Here is a 13,036-nt window from a genome sequence, read left to right on the forward strand (position 1 = left end):
GTTCCAAACTTCTTCTGCTCAGGAGGGATCACGTGATCAAAACGAGTCTTGTGAACAGGAAGGGCCATTACTGAATGTGGAGGTAGCAGAAGACTTACTATCCTCAGATGAACATGGAGTTCCATTAATGAAAATGGAGTTAGCAGAGGACTCACTATCCTCAGATGAACATGGAGTTCCATTAATGAAAATTGAGGTAGCAGAGGACTCACTATCCTCAGATGAACATGGAGTTCCATTAATGAATGTGGAGGTAGCAGCGGACTCACTATCCTCAGATGAACATGGAGTTTCAACATTTGAAGAACGAGATGGTGAAGATATTGCAGTAGATGAGGATGATAATGCCTGTAAAATAGCATTTTCAGAAAGTATGGATACTGACATGGATGCTGAACTTCATGTGGCTCAGTCTCCTGATGCTACCTCAAAGTGTTCAGATGTATGCTGTGCAGGCTCTGTGGGCAGCCATTTGTCAATTGGTTCATTGGAGACTTCACAGTTTTGCAGGAATTACCTGAGGATGTCAAGGCTGATTTGTTCAATGTGCTTCCATTACATAGGTCAATAGATCCGACAAGCCACACTTCAAATGTTACTGAAAATAAATCTCTGAAGAATGGAGGAACTGATGATACAAAAAATCCAGTGATTTGCGTTTTGCCAGGAAGTTCTGAGAAATGGGCCGAACACTTCAGTGTTAGTAGTTCCCTACTGTTGAAAGCTATTGCAGAGCAACACGCAAATTCTATCTCCCGTCAACATTTATCTTCAATTTTGGGGCATGCTGCTTCCCTCCTCCCTCTGTGCCCTACCTCAGGTAGCGAAGAATGGAACGACACACTTTCCCGACTCTCTGTTCTTACAGAGTATATACACCTGAAAGTTGATTCTGATATTGAAGAGTTGTACAAATGTTTCCTTCTTTTGAAAAGGTAAAGTGTACTGTTCAAGTAAAAAGAAGTAAATCAAACTGCCATTTAATCATTATTAGATATGTATTTGTTGGGAAATTGTTGCAAACCAAGATGTGCATACTTAGTGAACATGAATTGGTATAAATGTTGTAGTTAGTCTCTCTCACGATGAGGACGGGTATTCATGGAACCATGTCTTATTATTAATCACTGAACTTTCCCATTGTAGGTTCTCGCCAGCATCTGAGCTTTTTCTGGAATTGCACAATAGCATTCTTCCTTTACTACAGGTAAAATTTACATGTTCAATGTTATCATTTTGTTTGTGGACGAGATTGTTAAGATTTACCTCTGTATTTGTTATGGCTAGCCTTCGAGTCCTTTGCTTTATCACTTTTGGCTTTCACAAACATGAGGAATAAACTAGCTTAGTTTTTAGATGGAACCAGACGGTTGTCCACCTTCATCTTCATTCTGATTATAAAGTTTTTAGTTGTTTCTATTAAAGCTTTAAAGGTCCGCTACATTTTGAAATACGAGTAATTTGCGCTGCATGTACACAGTTTGCAAGCTGGATGCAAGTAAGACACATCAACTCAGCAATTTAGGTTCTGGACATTTTTGTCCACAAACTAGTCAAACCGATTGCGTGAAAGTCCATCCCAGTAACTGTTTGGTCCTTTTGTAGGATTCCATTACTCAACAGTATGGCGGGACACACTGCGTCTCTAGTTTGAAGTTCAGGTATTGGGTACCATTTGGCGATAGAAAGGATCTAGAGGTGCTTGAGGGTCTCTGTGCTCTTGTTTTTCAGTGGTGACCATGGAGTGTGATGACTGGCTCTTCTGGTCCGAGCATATGAACCGAATCAGGGTTCCGGATGAAATGGAAATCATGTACACCTGTAAATAGTAGAGTACTTCTACATGAAAGATACCACGAGCTCGCATTTTGTTCTTTGTAACGTAGCCTTTTCTCCTTTGAAATACCTCGCTGCAAACCGAAGAAGGCAAAAGCTGATATACGCCAGTTGAAACCATCATGGTGGGCGAACCTTCTTTTCGATGTATATATATCATGAAGGATAAATCTTTGTGGATCTATATCATGGTTTGTCGCACACATGTAGTCATATATCAAGAAAACAGCAAGATGAGATTTTGTCAAGTTTGATTGAATTCAAATTGCAACTTGGACCGCAAGTCTGAACATGGACATGAGAACTCAAAATTGTAAAAAGGATAGCTTTGTTGATTGATTAGGTGCGTGCAGAATTATAATTCAACACAACCGCATCTTTCCCAACAGGACGAGTAATTTTTCTTTGCAGATTTGTAGCACCAAATCTCGCTTTCAATTCGTCAACTTCTTTCGATCAAGTACAGAACATGCATATGAGCTACTGTACAAGCAACTAGCAGTTCGAGTCTTGGAGAAGAAGGATATACATGAAAGTGACCAAGACACTAGTAGTTCTGGATCAGCTATTTTCTTGACGAGAGCCACACTACACGTGAAGCTGCGTGCTGACCCCGAAGGTCTTGTTGACCATGGAGCTGGTGCACCGCCTGATTGGCTGCATCATCTTGGGCGCCTGCACCAACTGCGTCTTGCGCCGCCGTTTGGCGTCCTCTGCTTCCTGGTAACCCTGGCGGAGCTTGCGCTTCGCGGCTTCCATCTTCTCCTCCGAGCAGAACCCGGCACGGTCACCGTCGACGAAGCTGGCGGCGGGATCTGACGCCTTTTTGATGATTTCCGCCAACCGCTTGATCTTGGGAGGTCGCTTCGTCTTTGCGTCACGGTCGGCGGAGACACGCTGCTGCTGCTGGCCGACGATCGCCTTGGGCTGCGGCGGCTTCTTCATGGGCGTGGCTGGTGTGACCTTGGCGCCGTCGTCCTGGTCCTGGACGGAGGCCTCCCACCCGCTCACGATGCCGCGCGCGAGGAGGCGGACGCGCTCCGAGCCGTGCTCCCGCAGCGCGCGCACAGACTCGGCGAGCTCCGTGGAGACGGGCGCCTCCGGCGTTGATGATGGAACCAGCCTCAGCGTCTCGAGAGACTCTGCCATCATGTCGTCGAGAATCCCGCAGATACGCTCCGCCTGGTCGTCGTCGGCGGCGCTGCAGAGCCGTCCCAGCAGGTCTCCCCTCGCGCGCCGGAACACGTGGCGTGAGAATTGGTCTGGGTCGGCGGCCTCGATGGCGGCGTCCACGGGGTCGAAGGCGCCGTAGAAGCTCTCCCACCGACGGAGCATCTGCCCGGCCATGGCGGCGCCTTTTCCGCGAGCTCCTGATCGATCGTGGATTGGATTGGATGGAGAGGTGGGCAGGACTGGATGGAGAAATTGGGAAGGAAGATGGCGATCGCCTACCACGAGGCCCCCAATGGAGCTTATATCTCCCGCCAAGGCGGTGGCCGTACTCCAGTCGGAGGCGAGCAGAGCGCCACTCCCGATCGAATTCGGAATCCGACTGAACCGCGGCAAACGCGCTCCACGCGTTGCGCGCGCGCCACGAAAACTTGGCATGTACTCCCCTCGCTTGCTCTCCGACACGCACCAGCAGAGGGGGCGGGAACCCCATGGCCACCGTCTCGCGAATCGCCGGTGCTGAAGCCGCCATTGGCGCCATGATCGACGACCACGCCGCCGGCTCCCGCAAGAGGCGGCGCATCGGGAGCACCACAAGCTGACGCGCGTGCTGGGGATGGGCGGCTTCGGCGTCGTCGTCAAGGCGCGGACGTCGCCCTCAAATGCCTCATCCGCTCACCCGACGACGGCAGCCGCAAGAGGAGGCGCCGTGCCACCGCCCACGCGCTCCACCGCGACTTGCTGCGCGAAGCGCACTACCTCGCGGCGTGTCGCGGCCATCCCTCCGTCGTCGGCTTGCACGGCATCGCGCGGGACCGGGCAGTGCAGCCTCACTCGTCCTGGAGCACGTCGGCCCGAGCCTTGGCCACGTTCTGCGTGGTCGCCGCCGGCCTTTCGTGGACGAGGAGACGCGCCACATCGGCAGCTCCTGAGCGGGGCCGGGGGATGCACGAGCGTGGTATCGTCCACCGGTACATTAAGCCCGGGAACATCCTCGTCGGCGGCGAGAGCGTGGTAAAGATATACGGTCTCGGGATGGCCATTTCCATGTTGAGCGCGACGCCGCCGCGCGGCCAGGCCGGCACGCTCTGGTACATGGCTCCCGAGAGGCTCCTGGGGAAGCCGGACTACGACGAGCTCGTGGACGCCTGGTCGCTCGGCTGCGTCATGGCGGAGCTGCTCGCCGGCGAGCCATTGTTCCGTGGCCACAGCGCGACCGACCAGCTCCTGAGAATCTTCCGCGTGCTCGGCGGCACGTGTATGGCATCCACGCCGCTCGCCGCCGCGGGGCAGAAGCTGCTGACCCGCCGAGGCGGCAGCCGGCTTCGTGAGCTGTTCCCCGAGGAGCGCCTGTCGCGCGACGGGTCCGAGGTTTTAGAGGGGCTCCTCACGTGGGACCCCGGCGAGGGTCCGCCAGCGGCCATGGCGCTCGCAAAGTGTTTTTTACTGGAGCCGGAAGCTACCGGTGATCTCCCCATCAATGAGGTGGTGCCACATCTAAAGTTGTGAGACCATGTGTATGTGTATATGAAAGTATTCATTGTAAAATATCTCTTGTATTTCTGTTTTAACTCTAATCAATGTCACAATGATGCAGTACCTTTTAACAGGAACGGTACGCATGCATGCATGCAGCATCTCTCCTCTCTCTCACACACAAATCCATTCATTTTATCTTTGTTTAAAATTTTAGATGTACAATATCTCTCACACTAATTTTCTATAATTGAAATATTTTATATATTCAAATTCCCGAACATGTGATCTATAGAACAAGACCAACTTTGAATATATTTAAACTAGTTTAAGTTTTTCTATTTTAATCATATCAAAGTTTAAATTTCATGTATTTCAAATTTACTTATTCAAAATAATTGGAACCGATTTTGAAACTAGTGAAAATATTTTTTGAAATAAGTGAAATCAGTTTTCTGAAACTAGTTTGTTCAAACATGTCAAACTGATTATTTCAAAACATTTTGGTAACGAATGAAATAAGTATAATGAAATGAGTGAAGTGAGTTCTTTTGAAATGATTGAAATCAGTTTTATATTGAAACCATTGAAACCACTTTTCTAAATATAGTTTTCTTTTTGAGTTTCATATTCCAGCTTATGAAACTGTTTCTTCAATGGAGTAACTGTGATGTGTTTTTCTGAAACTAATGAAATCTATCTTTTGTAATGAGTGTAATCAGTTTTTTGAAACAAGTGAAATATAATATTTCAATTGAGCGACTGTAATGTGTTTTCTGAAATGAGTGAAATGAGTTATTTGAAAAAAGTGAAATATGTCTTTTTGGTGTGAAACGACTTTTTCAATGTGTGAAACTGATATTTCTCCTGAGTGAAATATGTTTCAATATTTCTTTTGAAATATGTTTTCTCAACTGAGAGAAATATGTTTTCACAACTGAGTGAAATCATTTTCTTCATTGAGTGAAATATGTTTCTTCAGATGAGTGAAATTGATTTTTTGAACATAAAGAAAATAGTATTTTTAATGATTGAAATCGACTTCCAGAAATTAGTGAAACTAGTATTTTGAAACGACTAAAATCTGTGTTTTCTAATGTGTGAAAATATGTTCTCTCAACTGAGTGAGATATGTTTTCTCAACCGAGTGAAATTATTTTTCTTAAATGAGTGACATCACTTTCTTCCGATGAGTGAAAGCAGCTATATTTGAAATAGATGAAATGCGTAAAAACAGTTAGTTTCAGAAATGGTGAAATATGCTTTCTCAAATGAGTGATTTTTTTTCTAAAACAAGTAAAATATGTGTCTTAAAATAAGTGAAACCAATGTTTACAAAAGGTGAAATTATTATTTTGAAATTTGCAAAACAGGAGCAAACACTTTTTTGGAATAGCAAAACAATCTTATGTTTTATGAAAGTGATGCCAAAGAAAATTGAAATATATAAATTAAAAGTAGTTCAAATATATCCAACATTGATCTTATTCTAGAGGTCTTGTCAACATGATCTCAAGTATATAGAAAATTTCAAAAATAGACATTCGCTTTGAAATATATCAATCATTCAAAATATATGAACGAAATAAAATGCATGTCATTTATGTGGGGAGAGAGAATCATGCATGCCCCGTCAGCCTCTCTCTCTCCTGACAAAGCTGCATGGCATGCATGTATATGGTCAGATGTGTCAGTGTGTGCTAATCGTATTTAGATAGTATAAGAGCTGTAGTATATACTCTGGCAGAGTGCACGAATTTTGACGAAACTAGGCGGACGGAGGATGGTGTGACGGTACCTCCCGCCACCGGTAAAATTACTTATTCGCCATGGCGCTCCAATGCCCATGGTTTGCTGGCACCGCCGACGTCCCGGCTTCAGCCGCACAGGATGCGTGCTCGACCACCATTCTACCTCATCACTTGGGAGTGCATTTCCGTACAAAGATGCTTTATTTTGTAATGTATATTGACGAATTTACTGCCAGGGACGAACGCACCTTGTAGGCAAATGTTGAAAGCTTGAGCTGCAAATGGTAAATGAGAGTATCACTGTGCTATCGCCTATCGCACACGCCGCCACCAGACAACCACACGAGGCTGGTGCGGCTGCGCGACGTCCGGTGCGCCTTATTTGAGAATAAATGATAAAATTTTTTGCAAAAGTTTCAGTTTGACGCCAAAACCCAAGGCTCTGCATTTCGCAACAAAAAAAAACCAGCCTCTGCGTTTCGAATAGAAATATCTTTATGCCGAATCCTAGCCTGCAAAAGTTTTCCCCTTATGTCCTCAATAACTTCCAGCCCCACCCCGCCCAACACATTCATATCTCTCATTCGTTGTGAAATTTTGTTGTGTGTTGTTGTTTTCAGGGATATTTTGCTGTGTGAAAACAAATTTAAATATCAACAAATAATCGGTGTCTGCGGTCTTTTTTGTCGGACAGGGTTGGATGACCGCATATTAATAGTGTAGAGTAGTAGGAGTAGTACAGTGGTAGAGTACAGACCAGTACGAGTCTCATCTGACATCAATTTTCTTACAGCCCGTGCTACAACTAGCTCTTCTCCCTCCTCGTTGCTCTAACTCAACTGACACACGGGGGCGGGGTCAGGGTTTGCCGATAGTCGGTTTGCTCAACAACGATCCCATATGTGAGTGAAAATGCAAGACAACATACGTTCCCTAGCTTGAGCGGTGTGCCGGACCAATCGTGTGAGGTGCGACGCGAACGCGGCAGGCTTTTTCAGTTTGAACTTGTAAGTTGTAACATTTGGTTTTGCTCCTTGACACGACCGATAGATACAAATAACAATTGAGAACGCTAGGACGGGGCTTTTCCGCGCGATAAGCGAGGGAGTTTCTCAGCTTGGCCCATCGTTGATTTCCTCACTTGCAGTCGCACATGTTGCTGATATACCTTGCCAGTGCGTGTTAAGCGGCGGGCCGGAACATATTGTTAGTACTTCAATTAGTATTCACGTGGCATGTACATTAAAATTGCATTGAAATATACTCAACGTGCGGGCTAGTATCATCTAGTAGTGATCTGAAAAGGGCCCACTTCAAAAATTAAAGAAAGAAAGGGCCCAATACACATTGAAGCATTTCATCACAACTTTCTCTTATTTTATCTATCGAACCGACTACACCAAACTCCCCTGCCTACCTTGCAGGAAAAGACCCGCCCTCGTCTTTTTTAATCGGGGTTTGTATTGATGGATCACGCGAAGCAGCAAAACCAAGTGGTACAAGATTACAACGCAGTATTACATTACAAGTTACAGTTAAGTGGGCTACCGTGTCTTGTACTCCTCCGTCGTAAGAGTGGAGACGCTCGCTTTCATAAATGTTGTACTTCCTTTCACCGACATGTGGGACATCTAGCATCCGGGTCTATGCACCAAATAACAGTGCAAAACAGCAGGGGGATGCACCCCGGTCGTAGCGCCGCAGTAATAATGAGCAATGAGACGTCAAATCACAATACTGCACCGTGCCCACAATATAAGTTGGACGGACAAAGCAACCATCATTTCACTCTTCCCTGAATCCACTTCTCCATCATCTTCTTCAAGAAAACCACGTGTTGCTTCTGCCATTGTTCTGCCTCACGAGGAACGCGCATCGGCTTGATACATCACTAACACGTGGGACCGCATGTTAGCAAACCGACAGACCAAGCTTCCCCGCCCACCGCACGACAAAAGCACCTTCTTTTTACTAATTTGGATATTTTTCTTAGATCAATACAATCGACAAAAGCTCCCTCGCCCACCGCTCGACATGTGAGGAAGGTAGTGCGGGCCTCCGCCCATCGCGGGAGGACTAGACCTTCATCAACCCGCTAGCCCACCCAAACAACCAGCATCAACATGATCTTCCCAGCCGCGGAGACATGCAGGGCTCATAAGCCCCATCCGACCTCATGGAGTGGTCCGATGCGAGATCACCTTCTCCAGCACCGATTATCCGGCCTACGTCTCACACCCCAGCAAGTTCGCCTTGGTAGTAGATCTGATCGCTGGAGGATTCCACCTCCTACGGGTCCTGATGGATGGTGGCAGCGGTGTCAACATTATCTTCCCCGACACCTCGGCCAAGGTGGGGCCCTCCCTATCTAGCCTGCAATGCTCACCCAGCAGCTTCCACGGCTTTTGTACCGGGCAGGCCGGTGCGCGCCCCTTGGGTGACACGAATTGGATCGCCTAGAGGTTTAAACCCCCTAGAACCGAACAAAGCGTCACGTATTTTCGCACACAAGACCCCGCACCGCAAATTAGCAAGAAATTCCAAAAAAATTGCAATCCTGTAAAACTCCTTTGGGCGTTTTTTATTCCAGTTTGCAACAGTAGCTGCATTGCATGTGTTGGGGAATGCAGTAATTTTAAAAAAAATCCTACGATCACGCAAGATCTATCTAGGAGATGCACAGCAATGAGAGGGGAGAGTGTGTCCACGTACCCTCATAGACTGAAAGCGGAAGCGTTTATTAACGCGGTTGATATAGTCGAACTTCTTTGCGATCCAACCGATCCAAGTACCGAACGTACGGCACCTCCGCGTTCAGTACACGTTCAGCTCGATGACGTCCCTCGTACTCTTGATCCAGTTGAGGCCGAGGGAGAGTTCCGTCAGCATGATGGCGTGGCGACGGTGATGATGATGTTACCGGCGCGGGGCTTCGCCTAAGCACTACGGCGATATGATCGAGGTGTGTAACTGTGGAGGGGGCACCGCACACGGCTAAAAGATCAACTTGTGTGTTCTAGGGTGCCCCCATGTCCCCGTATATAAAGGAGGAAGGGGGAGGTCGGCCGGCCCTAGCTAGGCGCGCCGGGAGAAGGGGAATCCTACTAGGACTCCAAGTCCTAGTAGGTTTCCACCTAAAGGAGAAGGGGGAAGGAAGGGAGAGGGGGTCGCGCCCCCAACCCATTGTCCAATTCAGACTGGGCTTGGGGGGCCACCTCCTGGCCGCTGCCTCTCCTTCCCACTAAGGCCCATCAGCTCCCCGGGGGGTTCCAGTAACCCCTCCGACACTCCCTTTTTACCCGAAACTATCCGGAACACTTCCGGTGTCCGAATAACATGGTCCAATATATCAATCTTTATGTCTCGACCATTTCGAGACTCCTCGTCATGTCCGTGATCTCATCCGGGACTCCGAACAAACTTCGGTCATCAAAACACATAACTCATAATACAAATCGTCATCGAACGTTAAGCGTGCGGACCCTACGAGTTCGAGAACTATGTAGACATGACCGAGACACATCTCCGGTCAATAACCAATAGCGGAACCTCGATGATCGTATTGGCTCCTACATATTGTTGGGGCACGCAGTAATTTCAAAAAAATTCCTAGGATCACGCAAGATCTATCTAGGTGATGCATAGCAACGAGAGGGGAGAGTGTTGTCTACGTACCCTCGTAGACCGAAAGCGGAGTGTTATGACAACGCGGTTGATGTAGTCGTACGTCTTCACGATCCGACCGATCCTAGCATCGAACGTACGGCACCTCCGCGATCTTCACACGTTCAGCTCGGTGACGTCCCACGAACTCTAGATCCAGCTGAGGCCGAGGGAGAGTTTCGTCAGCACGACGGCGTGATGACGGTGTTGATGAAGTTACCAACGCAGGGCTTTGCCTAAGGACTACAATGATATGACCGAGGTGGAAATCTGTGGAGGGGGGCACCGCACACGGCTAAACAATAAACTTGTGTGTCTATGGGGTGCCCCCTCCCCCGTATATAAAGGAGTGGAGGAGGGGAGGGCCGGCCCTCTCTATGGCACGCCCAAGGGGGGGAGTCCTACTCCTAGTAGGAGTAGGTTTCCCCCCTTCCCTAGTTGGAGTAGGAGAAGAAGGAAGAGGGAGAGGGCGAGAAGGAAAGGGGGGCCGGCCCCCCTCCCAATTCGGATTAGGCTTGGGGGGTGCCCCACCTTGGCCGCCTCCTCCTCTCTTCCACCATGGCCCATTAAGGCCCATTAACTCCCCGGGGGGTTCCGGTAACCTCCCGGTACTCCGGAAAATGCCCGAACTCATCTGAAACCTTTCCGGTGTCCAAACATAGCCTTCCAATATATCGATCTTTATGTCTCGACCATTTCGAGACTCCTCGTCATGTCCGTGATCACATCCGGGACTCCGAACAACCTTCGGTACATCAAAATACATAAACTCATAATACCGATCGTCATCGAACGTTAAGCGTGCGGACCCTACGGGTTCGAGAACTATGTAGACATGACCGAGACTCATCTACGGTCAATAACCAATAGCGGAACCTGGATGCTCATATTGGTTCCTACATACTCTACGAAGATCTTTATCGGTCAAACCGCATAACAACATACGTTGTTCCCTTTGTCATCGGTATGTTACTTGCCCGAGATTCGATCGTCGGTATCTCAATACCTAGTTCAATCTCGTTACCGGCAAGTCTCTTTACTCGTTCCGTAATGCATCATCCCGCAACTAACTCATTAGTCACATTGCTTGCAAGGCATATAGTGATGTACATTACCGAGAGGGCCCAGAGATACCTATCCGAAACCGGAGTAACAAATCCTAATCTCGATCTATGCCAACCCAACAAACACCATCGGAGACACCTATAGAGGATCTTTATAATCACCCAGTTATGTTGTGACGTTTGATAGCACACTAAGTGTTCCTCCGGTATTTAGGAGTTGCATAATCTCATAGTCATAGGAACATGTATAAGTCATGAAGTGATCCCGTTCATCACATCATTCTCTAATGAGGTGATCCTGTTCACATCATTCTCTAAACTATCATAGTGCTAAGCTAATGGATGGGTCTTGTCCATCACATCATTCTCTAATGATGTGATCCCGTTCATCAAATGACAACACATGTCTATGGCTAGGAAACTTAACCATCTTTGATTAACGAGCTAGTCAAGTAGAGGCATACTAGGGACACTCTGTTTGTCTATGTATTCACACATGTACTAAGTTTCCGGTTAATACAATTCTAGCATGAATAATAAACATTTATCATGATATAAGGAAATATAAATAACAACTTTATTATTGTCTTTAGGGCATATTTCCTTCAGTATCCCACTTGCACTAGAGTCAATAATCTAGATTACACAGTAATGATTCTAACACCCATGGAGTCTTGGTGCTGATCATGTTTTGCTCATGAGAGAGGCTTAGTCAACGGGTCTGCAACATTCAGATCCGTATGTATCTTGCAAATCTCTATGTCTCCCTCCTTGACTTGATCGCGGATGGAATTGAAGCATCTTTTGATGTGCTTGGTTCTCTTGTGGAATCTGGATTCCTTTGCCTAGGCAATTGCACCAGTATTGTCACAAAAGATTTTCCTTGGACCCGATGCACTAGGTATGACACCGAGATCGGATATGAACTCCTTCATCCAGACTCCTTCATTTGCTGCTTCTGAAGCAGCTATGTACTCCGCTTCACACGTAGATCCCGCCACGACGCTTTGCTTAGAACTGCACCAACTGATAGCTCCACCATTCAATATAAATACTTATCCGGTTTGTGACTTAGAGTCATCCGGATCAGTGTCAAAGCTTGCATCGACGTAACCATTTACGTTGAGCTCTTTGTCACCTCCATAAACGAGAAACATATCCTTAGTCCTTTTCAGGTATTTTAGGATGTTCTTGACCGCTGTCCAGTGATCCACTCCTGGATTAGTTTGGTACCTCCCTGCTAAACTAATAGCAAGGCACACATCAGGTCTGGTACACAACATTGCATACATGATAGAACCTATGGCTGCAGCATAGGGAATGACTTTCATTTTCTCTCTATCTTCTGCAGTGGTCGAGCATTGAGTCTGACTCAACTTCACACCTTGTAACACAGGCAAGAAACCTTTCTTTGCTTGATCCATTTTGAACTTCTTCAAAACTTTATCAAGGTATGTGCTTTGCGAAAGTCTAATTAAGCGTCTTGATCTATCTCAATAGATCTTGATGCCCAATATATAAGCAGCTTCACCGAGGTCTTTGTAACACCCCGGATGTGACTTTCCATATTTGTAACTCCAACTCTTGCCATTTTCGGCTATGTGTTATGATATTTCCTTCGTGGTTGGGTTTTTGTCTCTCATTTTGCATTTGTGCTTGGTCTCATCTTGCATTCTCATCCCCATCATGTGCATGGTGTGATTTCATACATATTATGCTGTTGCATGTTCCATGCATAAATCTTGCATCATCACCACTTCTCATTCCTTTCCTTTCTTTCATTTTGCAAGTGCACCTTTTACCTTCTCCTTTAATGTTCATCTTCTACCTATAAATCTTGCTACATGTCTAAAACCTCTCTACCAAATCTCATGCATTTTGGAGTTGATTTGGTTAGGTTCAAAAATGCCTCAAGTTTGAATTATATTCAAACTTGTTTTATTTTTCTACCTCTAAAATGCCCAAACCAATTTATTCAAATAGTCCATAATTCCAGGACCCAGACATATTTTTATATATCCCCAACACCTCTCTTAGCTCTCTGTGCTTTTCTTTTTTTCTTTTTTTGTTTGAAGA

General features: G+C 46.6%; 1 protein-coding gene across 1 annotated transcript; it reads left to right on the forward strand.

Annotated features, from left to right (window-relative positions):
- Positions 1-4,041: 4,041 nt before the first annotated feature.
- Positions 4,042-6,871, forward strand: LOC123171243 (putative cyclin-dependent kinase F-2). The gene is made up of 3 exons (XM_044588831.1): positions 4,042-4,414; positions 6,314-6,420; positions 6,854-6,871. The coding sequence occupies exons 1-3, from the start codon at positions 4,042-4,044 to the stop codon at positions 6,869-6,871; spliced, it is 498 nt and encodes a 165-aa protein (XP_044444766.1).
- The last annotated feature ends 6,165 nt before the right edge of the window (positions 6,872-13,036 follow it).

Source organism: Triticum aestivum, chromosome 7D, assembly GCF_018294505.1.
Source record: "Triticum aestivum cultivar Chinese Spring chromosome 7D, IWGSC CS RefSeq v2.1, whole genome shotgun sequence".
Lineage (NCBI taxonomy): Eukaryota > Viridiplantae > Streptophyta > Magnoliopsida > Poales > Poaceae > Triticum > Triticum aestivum.